Here is a 17,262-nt window from a genome sequence, read left to right on the forward strand (position 1 = left end):
TAGCTATCCTGGAATAAAAACTTCAATATTCTGCTCTAGATGTCTGAGGGAATGAGGTAGAAAGTAGTAAATAGGTTTGGAATCTAAACAAATAATAAATATAGCCCCCCCAGTCACTCTTCACCACTGGGAACAACTGATTTAAAGGAGGAGGATAGCAAACCTCACCTACTTCCCATTCTGTTTCAAGAATCGTAGCGTGGAATTATTGAAAACGTACCCTATTAGACGTAAACTAGGATTTCCCATAGTCCTCTTGGGGTATGATTGCATTTATTTTATGCAAGCGAATGCCATTCATGCTGTTGTAGAACCACATGAGCCCCTGAGTGCGATGTGAAAAGAGTTTTTGTGCTGTCAGTTCACGTGTGATTAAACGGCTGAATGCTTCACCGCCGCTATCCCTGGTGCTGAACCTGCAGCCGGTGGCAGAGGTCTGCTGCATACTGCACCGTCCTGTGAAAGAGTATTGACTTTTTGTAATAGGAAGTGTGACCACAGAGTGCACCCACCAACAGATGAGAAACAGAAGGGAGAAAAAAATGCTTTGGGGTTGAAATGTCATGTGAACAGTTGGATTCAACCACTGAACACCTCAGGGGTGTTATCGACTCTCTGCCATGCTTTTAAAGGCCAAGGGTGCGTTTAGGGCCGGGCTTCGCTGTTGTTCACTCTGATGGTTTAAGTCACCACAATTTCCAGGAGGCACATGAGAAGGGGGTAAATCTGTGAAGGTAAATCCAAGAGGTGAATTGTGAGGACGAGTTATTCAGTTGAACGTCTGGGGCGTGCAGGCTGGCATAAAAACCCATTCAGCTGGATTGCAGATCAGTCCTAAATTCATCTCTAAAGTTAACTCAGGTTAATACTGATTTGCTGTTGTTGTTTTTATTTGTCATGTATCATTAATCAAATTTCTTTGTTTTCTTATAACTTGATTACTTTTGTCATAGTACTTAAACTTACGTGGACTCCACTCTCATTTTCCAGTACAGAATCTCACCAAATAAGACAATCACTCTAAATTATCACCGTCAACTTAAAAAAGACGTTATATTTGGACTTACAATTTGACATCCGAGAATTTGCAGGTTTCATCCTCTCTTAAAATATGTCATGAACCCATATTTTGTTTTCATGGCTTATGTCAAATAAACCAAGATTCAGATTTAAATGTTTTCGAACATACTCTGTAAGTTTTTTGTTGCTATTCACAGAAAATGTATGACACTGAGTGATGGTTATCTTTATTAGTTATTTAAAACATCTCATTTTCACAGCGTGGTATTTTAAAATTTCTATCCATGACTCATGACTTTATCTCTTCATATTTATTGAATAGGTGGCTGGAATGTTCCTCCTGTCAGTGATAAAAGCCACATCTCTACTGGTTTTTTCCTCGCTTCACATACCATGAGAGGATCACTGGGAGGCAGGCTTCATGTAATCCCCCCCCCTTCGACTCCCCAGCTTTATCTTCCTTCTAATTGAACTGATAAATCGATATCGGAGAGACAAATTCTATCATTAAAACATTTTTACCCGACACTGATCGCCACTTGTTGCAACGTCAGACTCCATCGCTCCGGTATGGGAAGAGGGAGGTTTAGAGGCTTCTGCTGCTGGTGGTGGTGATGGTGGTGGTTGGTGGTGGTGGTGGTGGGGGGGACTCCGTCACATCCTCTGTCCATATATGGGCATGAAGTTTACACGCAGCGGGGAATCCTCTCACTGGAGCTGATGAATGGGGAGGAGGGCCGGGGGAGCTGCCAAAGTGTATATAAGGACGGAGAGGGGAAGTCGCTGATGTGAAATCCACAGCAAGCAAATACCAACCAAGGAGCAGAGACGAAAAGGAATACCTTTAATTGCCTTTTTTTTTTTACACCTTTTTTTTTTAAATTATCACACACTCTGGATCATTTGTTGAAAATACATCAAAAGAAGGGTTGAAAGATAACAATCATCAGAATAATTTTCTTCTACATTTCCCCTTTTGCCACTTTCTCGGGAGAGACGGACTTCTAATTGTATCATTATGTTGAACAATATGGATTTGAATGCGAAAGATTCTTTTTACCCCCAGTTTGATAATTGCAACAGTTCTTCCCTGGGAATGGAAAACAACGCGCGGAAAGAGAACCAGGAGGTGTACGTCGATGCGGAGCGGGGTGTACCTGCCCAGTTCGGCCACGGTGAGTTCCCATCTTCGCACTCTTGTTGTAACGCGACCGAACGATCGTTTAGATGCTTTTTGTAACGCGAGCATCGCAGGAATTGAATAAAAACTCTCCAAGTGAAGTCCTGTGCGCGCTGCGCCGCCGGTGCGCGCTGCGCTGCGCCGCCGGTGCGCGCTGCGCCGCCGGGGCGTCTTCTGAAGGCATCCTTCTGCTAAAATACGCATGAATGTTTATGTAACACCGATTTTCTTACCCGTTTAATCTGCACTGGTTGTCACATATATATATATATATACATGTATGAAAATAACAAACACTCGAGATGACAAAGTTTTCTCTCCTCCTAATCCAACAGAAGGAACCCCAGCCACCCTCAAAACCGAAGCTTCCAACTCGGAATTTGCTTTTAACCCATGCGAGTGTCCAAAAGACACCTACACCCCCTCCTCGCTCGCCTACTCTGGCAGTTTCTATGTTGAAACATCTCAGGGAGCGCCGTGCAGCACCGAAACACTCCTCAATATGATCACGGAGATCGTGGGTATATCGACACTGCCACTTTCAGAAGTGCAGCAGAGCAGCAGCAGCAGTCGGGGGACTTATCCATCTCCCGCTCCGATGGACAGCAGCAGCGGCAATTTTGGAGACGCTGGCGTCAAGAGGCAATCCTACACCTGCTCCGGGTCTTCTCCCCCGGTTTACTCCCCGGACCAGACGTGCTCGAGGTACGGGGACGATCAGGCCGGCAGTCAGGCCCCAGATCCGCCCGCTTCCCAGCTGAGCTTCGGTTCCTGTCGAGCTCCAAACCAGAAGAAGGATGAACCAAAGTCAGAGGCCGCGTCTTTCCCCGTCGTGGTGAAGAATGAGTTTGAAAGCAGCTGCTACGAATGGGGATCATTCAACAAGTCTGATTGTTTGGAGACGAGTTTCCAGACGGAAACTTTCCCCATGTCAAGCGATTTCCCCCCCGACCAGCAGATGGATGTGAAGGAACTTTTAGATACGTTTCCCCCAATTTGTCCCAACCCAGAGATGGAATTTAAAGTGGAGGGAGGCATCAAACAGGAACCGTGTTTCTCTGACACCTGTTCACAGAGCTTCTCCAGCAGCCTGTATAACAATTACCTCCCCCCACCTCCAATGGGCCTCTCCTCCAACCTGAAACCTTTCCCCGAACCCCCCCAGCCATCCAATCGGTGTGACTCCTTATACACATCATCAGCTCTACCGAGCACCATAGACTCCATCCTCTACTCTTCCTTATTACCAGATTCTTTTGCCCAAAGTTACACCCCCCGCACCACAACAAAGCCCCCCAGGGCCAGAAAGAGCCCCGCCGCTTCTCACGGCCCAGCCAAAGAGAAACCCTTCGCCTGCCCCATGGAGAGCTGCGAGCGGCGCTTCTCCCGCTCGGATGAGCTCAACCGGCACATCCGCATCCACACGGGCCACAAACCCTTCCAGTGCCGCATCTGTTTGCGCAGCTTCAGCCGGAGCGACCACCTCACCACCCACACCAGGACTCACACCGGAGAGAAGCCGTTCTCCTGCGACGTCTGCGGCAAAAGGTTCGCCCGCAGCGACGAGAGGAAACGGCACGGACGCGTTCACCAGAAACAAAAGGAGAAAATGGAAATAAAGCCACAGGTGACCACCGGCGCATGGCCCTTCCCTCTCCCCGAGGGCATTTGAAGACGACGGCTGTGTCTGCACACACAAGTCTACGTTCTTTCCGTCTTGGAAGATAAGCCAGCAGACTACAAGCTGATGTCTGAGATGGTCTGACAAGCGCAACCGATGCCTTTCAGCAGAGGATTTGCAAGTTGTTGTTGTTTTTTCTTGTTTTTTGTTTTTGGAGGAGCAGAGATCGAGAAACAGAACTGCTTCGGCCTTATTTCCTGCTGCTGATGCTGCTGACTTTATGCAATCATGCCTAAGTTGTAAAAGTCGGTGAACAGCAGACACAAACCTCTCTGCTGCGGCTTTGCATGACTGTTCAGCACCTCTTCGTGTGGACAGCTCCATCGCCTCTAAGGTTGGATGGGTTGCACTTACAGAATATTAATATCTCAATTTAAGATTATTATTTTCTGTTGTTTTTTTTCCTTTTCTTTTGCATTCTTAGAGCAATGGTTTGGACTATGTTTCCTAAATGCATGTTTACGTTTTTTTTCCTTTTACTGGAATATCAATCACTGTCAAGGTACTCCTTCACTCCACCGTGAGGGTTATTGACATGAATGTAGACGAATATATTTATGGCTCCGACCATAAAGCTGTCCATCTTTGATCAAATTTAGTGTTTGTTTAACTTCTTATCATTTTGCTGTCGGTGTTTTTTGTCATTTGGTCTTTGTGTTGTGTTGCAATAGTTTGGATTATTACAGTTGTGAAAGATATATCATAAATGGGAAATAAATATATTTGTATTACTGTACTTATTTGTATTTTTATAGCTAACTGTATATTTTAACTTTATGACATTTGAGTGTCATTTATCAAAGTGAAATGTATTCTACATCATTAATAATGTCTTGGTTTTTGAGGGCTATTGTTTAGTAACATAATATTTGAAATGTTACGGTTTGATAATGGAAACATTTTCTCAAGTCATCCCAATGTTGGTATGATGTGTTATTTCATTTGACAGCTAATCTACATTTGAAGGGGGCCAGAATGTTAACTATAGTTGTGCTATGGCTTTTCAACAAAAAGGGATTTTATTGAATGTACAGAAGTATGTTTTCCCAAGCTAGAAAAAGACTAGCAAATCATATAAGCATTGCTTTTGAGTAATCAGGTAGCACACATTGCTGCGAGTTTCTGCCGACTTTACCTTGGTGATGAGAGGGTTTTTACTCCTGGTATCTTTTGTTGGAGATACTGTATGCTGATATGTTCACTTTAGCACAAAAATTGTAAAAAAAAAAAAAAAAATTATAAAAAAAAATTTGAGAGTTTGGTGAAATTGCCACCAACAGGGTACTGCAAAAAAAAAAAAAAAGGTAATTTAACTCGCCTTAAGTTATATTAACTGTCCAAGTAAAGGTTTTGTACATATACAGTTTCTACAATACTTTAAAATTAATATTGATGTTGTTATTTTTATGAAAAGTTTATGAACAAAATAAACATTTTCTGGAAGCAGCAAGTTTCTCGTACATGGTTATAAAGATGGAAATGACTTTTTTTTTTCCCCATTCGTATGTCAGATATCTGAGTGCTATACAGCGCTGGGATGCCCATCAGAGTATTCAGATGTACATTACAACAGTCCAGCTGTGGCACCCCGCTGCAGGCCTACCATTAGACATCACAGATTTGCATCATGACTCAAACACATTAAAGTGAATACCTGATTACACTGTGCTGTGATTCAGAATCCCCTCAGCTTCAGGGATCACTTTCACACGTGGTAGTTGTGCACAATGAACACCATGGGGCCCCTGGTTACGTCTGTGGGGGAACCTGTTCAACGTAAATTTTCCCTGCTGTGTCAGCGGCAGGATCTAAAGCTCTTAATTCATTCATTCCTCTGCTTTTTTACTGACCCATTTTTGCAGTAAAGAGATATTAGTTTCTACCAGTAGAATGTGATTATGGTCTATTGTCACATATTTTTCCTCTCAGACAATGGAGGGACTCGAATTCCCTCATGCCGGACTACCTGCACATTCTTGTAAATGCCGTTAATGGTCTCTGTGCCGCGAAATCTGTTCAATAGAATAAAAAGAGACTATGAACAAAAACAGTGGATTGAGCCATTGCTTTCTTTTTGTGATTGGGCAAACATTAAAAAATTGTCTGTCAGTACAAAAAACAGACCCAAGTGCATATTTATGAAGAGTGGTTAAAATTCCTTATAGTACATGTAATATTCGGACATAAGTGAGTGATTTGAGGGGAAAATATATCACTTTTATTTTTGAACTCATACCAAAATAAGATTTAAAGATGATTTGTCCTCTGGGCATCTTTCTAGGAAGCATGATCCTATAATCTGTCACTGTAAACCATGCAGGCATGACTTACCAGGGACTCCGTTGGACATGCATGTGCCCGTGACGCAGTCGTCTGGCAGAACACGAGTTTGCTTGCCCACGGCAGTGCGTAAGTGCCTGCGTTATTTGTAGCTGACAAACATACTGTAGCAGTGTAAAAATGTAAGCTGCCACATGGAGCACTATGAATAGTATGCATCCATCCTCTGCTGTCCATCACTCATTACCTCTTACAATAGCTCGGAGTTCTAGCAGCACCAACGTGCGCTCTCCTATCCATGTTGCTTTAGTGGCAAACATTGTCCAGTGATGGATAGTTGAGGTTTTGAATTGCAGTGATGTGCAGTCACAGTGACCATTATCCAGACACTTGAAGACTGAAGAGTTATTGAACTCTGACCAGTAATGGAATTTCTGCATTTGTGCATTCTGAAGCTCAAATTCACATTTGCATACCGTAAATTGGTCCTTGATATATCTACAGCATGTGCATACAGTTTCGATTGAGTTGTCTTAATCAAACACCACCCCCCCCCGTCATAAACCCTCCCAACACATTTGATGCCGAAAAAAAAAATATATAAATCATTCTGTCTCTCCTGACTGACATTTATGCTTTTCACTCTTGCAGATTATTGCTGAGGCCATTTAGTAATTGTGCGGGAAGGTCACATGATTGCCACTATGAACTGCGCTTTCACAGAATGCGGACTTCTGCCGTGAATGGTAACACATAAAGTCCATTAAATTCCTGCCAGGAAATTACTAATGCAAATATATTAGCATTAGGATAGTTGATTGGGGGGTTGATCCAAGGTAATGTCTCTCTGTGAGGAACGTATCACATATGTAACTGGGGAGAAAACCATGAACAGATATGATTTCACGTCTTCATTGTCTCATCCAATTAATCGCTTGATGTAGGATTGCTTCTGGATAAGTCAATGGGACTATTTATCTGCTATACCAAATGAGTCCTTTGGCGCAAGATGAAAAAAAATGACAGTGAAGGATTAGATGGGCCCAAAATCTGAGGATAAGTGTCACTGCATAGTGATATGTATTAATATCTTTAATACTTGTGATCACAAGCCTTCCCTTTTGTTTTTCTGCAGAATCTATTTTTATTTACTTTGCATCACAAACAAGCAAATGCTAGATCACAGTTTGATCTATAACATGATGTCCTCCTCTGTTTCAAAACCATCCACACCTGTGTTGCCATTTAATGTCTGGTGTCTGTCTTAAGAGGGACAAGTATGGCCCCTGGTTGCCTCTAAAGAGCCCAGAAACCTTTTTATCCATGCTTGAACTCCAAACAATTCTCCTACTAACACAATAATTCAATGAGGACTTAGAGAAATGGATTTATTTGCTTACATGAAGGATCTGAGGTAGTTTCAGTGGTTCAGGCTTGAGGTATCAGGTCACCTCAAGTACCTTTTAATAATCACAGTCCTACTTGAGACAGTCCATATGGCCACACAAGCTCCTTCGCTTGTGGACTGACCTATTGTGGGGCAATCATCGCATAATTTTATGCGTACCTCTGAAATGTGCACCGGAGCACGTCATGGTCCTTGGGGTGGACTCAGTAATCAAGGTGCATAATCGTATGGCCGTAATGGCAATCAGGCTTAGCAGATTAATTCCTCGGATCATACATCAGCTCATTGGTTCTGTATCTGATCAAGAAGAAGGGTGTAGGTGGTCTGGAGTGTGCAGGTGATTAAAAAGAAGAGAGCCATTGCAGAGAGAAGGAAATCATTATGCAAACATTTTAAAGTGTCAATTCTTTTCATTGTTCTGGCTTCCAAATTCTTCCTTTGTATTACAAAGCAGGTGAAGCAGCAGACTCAGAGAAGAGAAAGGAACCATTTCATTGTTGTTCTTTTTCTCCCCTTAAACTACAAGTCAGTTAAATGGTCTGGAAGTCCAGGACACACCATCTCTATAGTAACTATCTCAAAGCAAGAGCCGTTTGAATGACTTCATAACAATTCAGTTACGCATTAAAATTTACATTTGGCCTTGAAATAGACCAGCTTTGAGCAAGAATGCAGCATCGCTGTGGAGCAGATGTGTGCAAGCTGGAGTCATTACTCAGGTTTGGAGGGAAGCTTCTGGCTTCAAGATGACTGTGAACAGTGAATTAAACTACTATCACTGGTATGATGCTTGTAGTGACAAACATGCAGATTAAAATCTGATTCCATGTTCGAAATCAGAGCCAGATTCTGATTTAAATTCAGACGGTTTTATTTGTTCTGACAGTGTAATCCGCAAATGTCTGAGATAACAGAGAAACATGGACAAATTAAAGTTTATGCAAGTTAGCTAATAAAGTAAATAGATAATAAATGTAACAACAGTTTATTTTAAGTGAGTAATGCTTGGGTTTAACAGCCGGATGGACAGATTACAAGACCACCTCCGGCCACTGGAGTCTGTTTGTTGGACTCCGATAATCTTGGACCAAACTGTGACAATTCCATCCACGCTGACCTTGTCTTTGTCAGAAAATGCACTTTACCAAAAGAAGAATTTTATTCTTCACATTCAATGAATTGTTTTTTGACCCCACTGCAGGGCTCGAAATTGCGATCATTTTGGTCGCATATGCGCCCAAATTTTTATCAGTGCGACTATTAAATATATTTGGGAGCACCGGTGCGACTAGGGAAAAAAATTTGGTGCGCCTTTTTTTTCCTCTTCTCTCTCACTCTTTCTCTCTCTCCATAGAGCAGGGCTCACCAAATGGCGGACTGTGGTCTGGATCCGGACCGCGTGATGGTTCTGTCCGGACCCGTGACCACTCCATGATAATTCACGAGAGTAGATTTTCTTGGCGCATTTTTACTTGCAGTTCACGGCTATAGACGGCGGGCGCTGCTCCTCCAGTTAATACGATAATAGCTCCCCTCAGTTCAGCCAATCAGATCGTTTGTCTACCCTGCGCTGTCAGTGCACCAGGAAGTGAGACAGCTCGCTACCGCTGTGGGTTCACCACTACAGGAGCACAGAAGAAGGGAGACAGCATAGCTCTAAACGAAAGGAGGACGAAAGTTATGGTTATTTCTCCGTCAGGCAGTTCAAAACCATTTTACCTCATATGGTCTGAACACGTAGCATGAATTAAAAGTGGTAACACGAAGCGCCACTATGAAATATAGCACTGATCTTTTGCGCAGAATAACCCCCTGAAGTCCGAGCTGAGGGCAAAATGACCGAGAAAAGTGCAAATGAATGTTCACTAAAGGCATGGTGGAGTTTGGGGCAACATAAAACATCTTTTAGTGATGGGACAGTTGTGAATAAGTGCTTAAAAGCTTTTGTTGACATTTTGTTTGGGGGAAAACAGAAAGATGAGTGCACGGGCACACCTTGTGTACAAGGTTACTTGTGTACAAGTGAATTACTGGCAGGCCACATGCCCCTTTCTCTCATGAAGAAAGTTCTGTTTGCATTTTTCCCCTGAAAGAGACAGTTTTTATTGATACTTTCTGAACATGTTAATGTTTTTTTTACTTGAAGTGTAGGCCTTCAGTTCTTTAGGCAGGGATGTCTTTAATTTACTAGAAAAAGGATTATTCAGCTCTTTTTGCACTTTATTTTTTAATTCTGAGGTGTGCGTGTTCTTCAATCTAACATAAAGGCTTAAAATTTATTTGCCTGGGTCTACTTTTATTCATGGTGAGGTAAAAGAGCTAGCTGTGCACTCACTTAAACATATCCTGCATTGAGAATTGATAATAAATGATAATGTGTTGACGGTTCTGTGAATAAAGTACGTGCCATGTTACATATATTGTCTGTACGCCTTGCTTTTGGGTAGGTGCTCCTGAAGTCTTTGCTGGTGCTACTAACTTCTACATTTGGGAGCACCAGTGCTACCAAGAAAAAAAGTTCATTTCAAGGCCTGGCCCACTGTACGAGTCATCAATCTGAACACAGTCATTGTGCCTCAGAGCGTCTGCTGCATCACAGTTTTGCATGAATTCTCCAACATTACCCCCTCCACCCACCCACCCATCCATCCATCCATCCATCCATCCATCCATCCATCTGTCCCATCCATGCATCCAAACATCCATCCATCATTACCTATAGACAATTTGGTGTGACCAATTCGATTATACTGCATGATTTTGGTGGTGGGCGGAAGCCATAGAACCCAGAAAAAACCCACACAGACGCAGAACACACCCTTCACACCCACTGCACCACCATGCTACACATTGTTTTTTGCCTCAATTGATTTTGAAATGTTAAAATCAAGGAATTTGTCATGTTTCCCTTTAATTAGACATAATGGGGTGGTTTGTAGGTAAAGTGTTTACCCTCACAGTTGGTGGAGACTGAAAAGAGAACTGAAATGAACCTGAAAATTGGACAAAAAGGATCAGAAAGACAACTCAGAATTGATGGTGGACTGGTACTTCTTTTTTCATCTTGTGCACACTTTCACAGAACTACACAGACCTGTTACCATAATAAAATATCCAGTGTTCTCATACAGTTTCCCTCATTTGTATGCTCAGTTGTCTTCCACTCTTGCCATCATACATGAATGATTGAATGGAAATGAATGACTGAGTTAATGTTGTTGTCTCAGATCCCCTAAAGCTACCAAACTCATGTTGACAAAACAAGAAAAATGTTAAATATAGACGCAGTAATACGTAAATCATATTTGTCAGGAGAGATTTTCAGGCAAGATTTTCAGTGCAGTAAACTACAAAAGGTTTTTTTTTTATCAACCTCATTCAACTTTCACTTCCTGTCCTCTGGAATTCCAGATCCTATCTTAGCTCATGCAGACCTTTGACCTCACGTCCAGTTAAAGATGATGTGTTATTTTGTTTAAAAACACCAATATGGTCACTGTTTTGGCATGTATTTCTACACTGACTTAAAATAACATCTTTAAAATACAAAGTATATGAAAAAATACAGCCGCAATCCGTTGAATCCAGGATGGTTTGGACGGCTGTAACAGCATCACTCGGTGACAAAAGGATGAATGTTCAACCATTAACCTGATCAGGTTGTAGCGGAGTTCTGCAGCTTCCTCTAACAATGAATGATCAGTTAGATCAGTCAAGGTATATGTCAGAGGCAATGTACACACACACACACACACACACACACACACACACACACACACACACACACACACACACACACACACACACACACACACACACACACACACACACACACACACACACACACACACACAATGCTCATGCTCTCATTATTCGCACAAAACTAGTCATAATCTAACACAAAGAAACGGCCAGCACATGCAAGTTTAATGTGCATATCCTGTGTATCAGAAAGTCCACAAGATGAATGCAGCTGGAAGCATCCTGGATTGACAGTAATTACTCTGAATGAAGTTTAAGCTTGTTGAAAAAATGTCTATCATGCTATTACTTCTAGCAAATATCCAGAAACCTGCTGTCACATTAGCAGGCATCTATCTCACAAAGTTTCTCAAAAGACAATCCACTCATCTGTGTAACATCACCGTATACACACACCCGTTAACCCTCTTCCAATAAAATAAATTACTGTAAGACCAGGTGTCCAGCGGAGCTGTGAGTGATTACTATAGTGCTTTGACATTTGCAACAGCAGTAATGAGGCATGTCTGTGACAGCCGTGTCACCAGCAGCCTATGTCTCGGCTGTTCAGTTCAACGCTGAGAAGGAGGCATACTGCGGCCGAACACTGGCAATCTCTCTAGATAATGATGGCTCACAATGGGTTGAAGTCTGTGCATGTGTGTTTCAGCGAGAGAGAGATGTGAGTGAGGGAGGCCGATTGAGAGCGTGTGTGAAGTATATTAGTGTATGTGTGTGCATGTGAGACTCGGAGGGGAAGCTGGGCTGGGACATAAAGACTAGTAGTATAAAAATGAGTGGGTTGAAACATGCTCAGCTCATGCAGTGTACCCTCCCGTCAAGCAGGGCGATGATTCCTATGTGCACGCCCCGCTTCTATGCCAGCAGTTGTATTCTGCATCTAAATTACCCATCCAAATCAAGCGGGGGTCCAGGAGCGCGGTTGAAATGTATGCAAAACGTAGCCACTTCAGCATTAAAACTACTTGCTTTCTCTAATGCAACAGCTGTTTTAATGTCAGCTGAATTTCGGTGAATTGAAGCCATTATCAAAGAATGACAGAGAATAAAGAGTCTCGCTTATTTTTCTGACTGCAACACTTACATTAACTTACATTATACAGGTGGAATCGGACAGGGGTTATTTCAGTTCTACTGTTTTAGTCATGCCCAACAGGATGAGGCCTGTTCTTTGTGCTTATTCTTTATTCTGCAGTTTAATACAGTCATATCATTACAAGCCTGCATTGTAACCATTATCTAAAGCTATCAACTAAATAGTGGAATAAATGGGAGATTTTCCACTGAACTATTAGAATACACACATACATAATGTATGTGCTGTGGAATATACCAGTGATGGTACCAACTTAATGCATTTACGTACTTATATATTCATCTATATGTTACTCTGACACGGGCCTTTCTGATGTATTGTATAAGTTATCTTGGATGCCTTTTACTGAGAGGCTGCTATTTCTTTAATGTTTGTTTTCTTTTTATTTTAATGAAGTATTTACACATTGTTGATTGCATTTTATTTCAAAGTTCGATCCAGACACTTCTAATCTACTTCCTGCTTGTGCATCCTGCAGAAGGAGATCCCTGGTTAACAACAAAGCTGTAGGATCATACAGTCCTGTCCGCTCCTTATCTCCTCTGCCCCTCCTTACTGGTGCATAATGCTTGGTTCTACCCCCACACTGGCTATTAGCTAGTGATGGACCGTCACTTTCACAGGGGGGAGTGCCTGGAGAGTGACGTCTTTCCCTGTCTGAGTGTATAGGAGCCATGCTGGGGTCACAAAGGGGTGTATACGGTACAGTATGTTTCCCAAGCCTAAAAGCCGAGCCCATATATCAGACAGAGACTGTCTCTGATCTCAAACCCGTGGAGTGTTTAAACCTGAGGAGATGTGTTTGGTCCCCCTCCTGTCATCCTTGGAGCTTTAAATGGGAGCTTTCATATGTATGAGTCAGATAAAAATCAAAACTTTCTCACAGCGGGCCCTGAAGTCTCCAGTGTCATGTTATAAGCAATCAGCATATGAATAGTTTCATTTTGGTTTCACTTACTGAAATTGCTTTAGTGGCTCTTGGACAATCTGTCATGTCCACTTCTAGCTGGAAGTGGATGGACTTACCGAGGGACTTAAATTGTGATTCACACTGTAGCATACAGGAGTCGTCCATATAGTATTATTTATATGATACTGATATACGGCATAAATGGTTGTGATCAACAATTCAAACAAACCCATCTGGTTGCCCGTGCAATCCTTAAATTAAGAGCCCGATCCTACATTCAGCATTTAAAAGTTAGCAGCTCAAATGCTAAGCAAGACGACGGATAGAGAAAAAAAAAAATCTGCACTGTTATTGTTCGTCAGCTGTGATCCTGTCACTCAAGGCTGTGGTGACATAGGGTCTGTTTCCTGTTAACCAGATATGTTTACGGCATCAGCACTAGGCTCCCTGTTGTTTGTGTATCCCTGTCATTGTCACCTCTCAGGATTGATGCACCCTCATGTCCGTTAACTATTAACGAATCAACTGCGATCTTTCAGGAGACACATGGTGACAGGGCCCCTGACGCTTTACAGTACTCTCTGGCTGAGGCAGGCCTGCTTTTGTTATGGAGCCAAAATGGTGCCTTTTGGCAGGATGCTGGGTCTAACCATTAACTAGATTTTTGGCACTTGGGTGTACTACGGAGGTGTCAAGCCACAATGTTCCCCAGGACTCAAGCTGGAGAAATATTAACCCCGTCTCAGCTGGGGCTCTTCCTCTATCGTCCTGCGGACAAATAGAGAGATGCTGATCCTTCCATCGCTATTGGCGTGTCCTTCCTCCTACTCATCCACTCTCTATGTCTTATGTCTCTTCTGGCACCACCAACAGTGGCGTCTCGTGAAGTAGAGATTGATATGATGAGAGGAAGATGTACTGCTTCCTGCCTCTGGATGAGGAACAAAAAACGAGTGTTTTATCAAACAAAGAATAATCCTCTGAGAAATACTCATTATGAACGAACACAGAAGTATGATTGAAGTTGAACAATCACTTAAACAGTCTCAGAGGTGGTACAATCAAGGACTGTAATTTATGTATGGCCAATTCACCTGAGCAGAACACAGCCTATCATAATTCTACTATATATTTCTATTACTCTCTAGTCACTACAAGCAGGGAATGCTGCTTTGAACCACATCTGAAATATTTTCTCCCTCCTTCCATGCGAAATTAAAAGGCTGACAGATTTAGCTGCTGCTTTCACCATTAAATCTTGTGCCCCTTCGTGAAGTCAACACACCTCGATGGTGTCTCGTTCCTGCGCCGTAATGGCTATCCATGCAGTCGGACAAATGGACTGAAGAGCCTTTACGTGTCCTGTACAGTCTAGTCCTCTTATTAGAGTCCATAGTGATCCCACATCAAACAGCCTCATTATTTTAATCAAGGCAGAACACGCAGGTATGCTATGAGCTGGGGCAACATAATGACTTCTAAGTTCAAATAAAATCTGCACTTTGCTGCGAACATGCTGCGAGGATTAAACTGCTTCTCCAGACCGGGTTGGAGTTTGTGATTTCACTATTTACACGCAATAAGGACGAAATTAAGGAAAATCAAGACATCCCGTGCTTCCTCAACACTAAAACCTACAGCGTGAATATCCTGCATCATGAATAGTTAATCACAATCTGATCATGAAAGTGCAGCAACAATGTTTTGATATCATAGAAACCATCACATTACCTCTCAGCTGAATCATGCCTATTTATAGTTTGGAAAAATTTTACACCATTTACATAAAAAGCATCTATTACGAGACTAATTTAATATTAGCTGACAACAATCTGACAAGGCGAGATCAAAGGTTAAACTAGCACAGAATGGCTGTTACCTCCATTAACATGGAAATGAATGCAACAACTCAGTAGCCTGTTGTCATACCTACAGTGAACAGCCTAAATAAGTTGCAGTGAAAAATCACAAGGGCCGCACTTGATAAGACATACTTGTGTTACTATGGCAACATCCATGGCTCAAGCTAAGAATGCAGAAATCTGGATAATCGTTGTCATTGTGATACACGGGGCTCTGCTTTAAGACCTGTGTGTTGCTATATTGGGACGTTAACATGTTTTTGCTGTCTGCAGCATCGCATGCCATTCGGAAATCAACAACGTCTATACATACAGAGATATAATCTGCATCACAAAAGCCTCTACCATCATTGCATCTCAGTATTTATAAGTAACGGACTTTATACAGTCCTTCCTGTACAGAAATGCGCTAGAATTAAAATGACAACACTGTTGCACTTATTCAGACCAAGAATCATATACTGTATGTATTTAATTTAGAAATTATATCAGTCAATTGAGAGTCCAGTCAGTTAATGTTTTTAAAAAAAAATGCATTAAATAAAGATTTTTTAAAAGTATTTATAGGTGCATCAGGATGCATCCCAGCACACTTGTCAACGTAATGCATTGTAAATAAGGTGTTTGGTTGTGTAATGCATTTAAATTTAACAGTCAGCTAATAGCAATAGGTTTAGCACTAAAGTGAAAATGAAGCTGGGAGGCTTTCATGAAACTGTTTTATGATCCATAGAGCTAAACACACAACTGTAATTTTTAAATGTGCATTTATATTAGTAGATTGACCAATTGTTCAGTTGTATTTTTTACAACATTCCTGTAGAATATGAGCAATAAAAAAAACATTATGTAATATCAGGTCCATTTGCAAAAGTCACTTGAATGTATCCTCAAGCATTGTCCAAATGTAAGAACGATATTAATAACATTTACCTTGAATTCAGCTTCTCACCTCAGGGCGTACACACACACACACACACACACACACACACACACACACACACACACACACACACACACACACACACACACACACACACACACACACACACACACACACACACACACACACACACACACACTCACACACACACACTGTCATGACTGGACTGCTTGATGAGAGACTGCACACTTCCAGTTGAGTTGTATTGTTGTGCAGTGAATGTGATAATGATTCTAAAGCTGTTAGCCTTGAGTTTCATCACATTCTTTCCCTTTAATGAGTGTAATTGGCACTTGAGGTGACACACTGATATTGGCTGAGCCTCTATTGATATTAGTCGACATAGATGACTGAAACCATTTTACCTCTGATGTGTTTCATTTTCATTTTCAATTTCATTTTCATTTTGCTCTGCATATGGTCTGTAAAGCTTTATGTTCCACAAATCATTTTCAGCCTTACAGACAGTATATATAAATAAAAAAATCCAGTGTCAAAGTCACCATTATGTATCAAGACATATTATACACACAATTCACACAATGTTTTTATGCATAAAATCAAATACTTGGTTTTATTTCTTGACCATCTGCCCTGGCATATAACTAGTGCCCCCTGGTGTTCAAAGATTGACCTGCATGCTCCTCTGTGTTCTGGTTGTATTGCTGTTACGTCTTAGAACCACAAAATATTTGGGTTTACATCGAGTGGGTCAGTTCTCCTAATATGAATTAAATATGGTGAATTAAACTGGTCTTAAGGTCATATATATTGACTTGTTTCTTCTTGATAATATATAAAATATATTACCATGAAGGGAGTCAGAATTGTTGTTTTTTATTCTTTCAAATGATACAATTGTAGATCCTCTCTTTAAATTAGAAATCACCACAGGTGCTTCTAAATGTCTGTGTTTCTCCTTGATTTCATAGTTCATCTTAATAGTAATGCTGAGTGTCATACACAATAATAACACTAACAGACCATCTCCTTTCAGTCCTCTTCTCCTTTTCAACCTCGCTTGCAGCCAAAATAAAATAAACTCCGGGCAAAACATTTTCATTGTACAAAAATGTCAGACATGTGTTGTGGTTGCTAAGCAAACAGTGACTAATAATAT

At 41.6% G+C, this 17,262-nt stretch overlaps 1 protein-coding gene across 1 annotated transcript; it reads left to right on the plus strand.

Moving 5' to 3' along the window:
• The first annotated feature begins 1,640 nt into the window (after positions 1-1,640).
• Positions 1,641-3,872, plus strand: LOC137600804 (early growth response protein 4). Its single transcript, XM_068322621.1, has 2 exons — positions 1,641-2,195; positions 2,536-3,872. Exons 1-2 carry the CDS (start codon positions 2,039-2,041, stop codon positions 3,870-3,872), a joined length of 1,494 nt encoding a protein of 497 aa, XP_068178722.1. The 5' UTR covers positions 1,641-2,038.
• The last annotated feature ends 13,390 nt before the right edge of the window (positions 3,873-17,262 follow it).

This window comes from Antennarius striatus, chromosome 8, assembly GCF_040054535.1.
Source record: "Antennarius striatus isolate MH-2024 chromosome 8, ASM4005453v1, whole genome shotgun sequence".
Classification (NCBI taxonomy): domain Eukaryota; kingdom Metazoa; phylum Chordata; class Actinopteri; order Lophiiformes; family Antennariidae; genus Antennarius; species Antennarius striatus.

Bases quoted from the DNA above. Each gene is read 5' to 3' on its own strand.
- LOC137600804 (XM_068322621.1), top strand. From the start codon at position 2,039: ATGTTGAACAATATGGATTTGAATGCGAAAGATTCTTTTTACCCCCAG. The intron at 2,196-2,535 runs GTGAGTTCCCAT...CTAATCCAACAG, and splicing joins ACCTGCCCAGTTCGGCCACG to AAGGAACCCCAGCCACCCTC.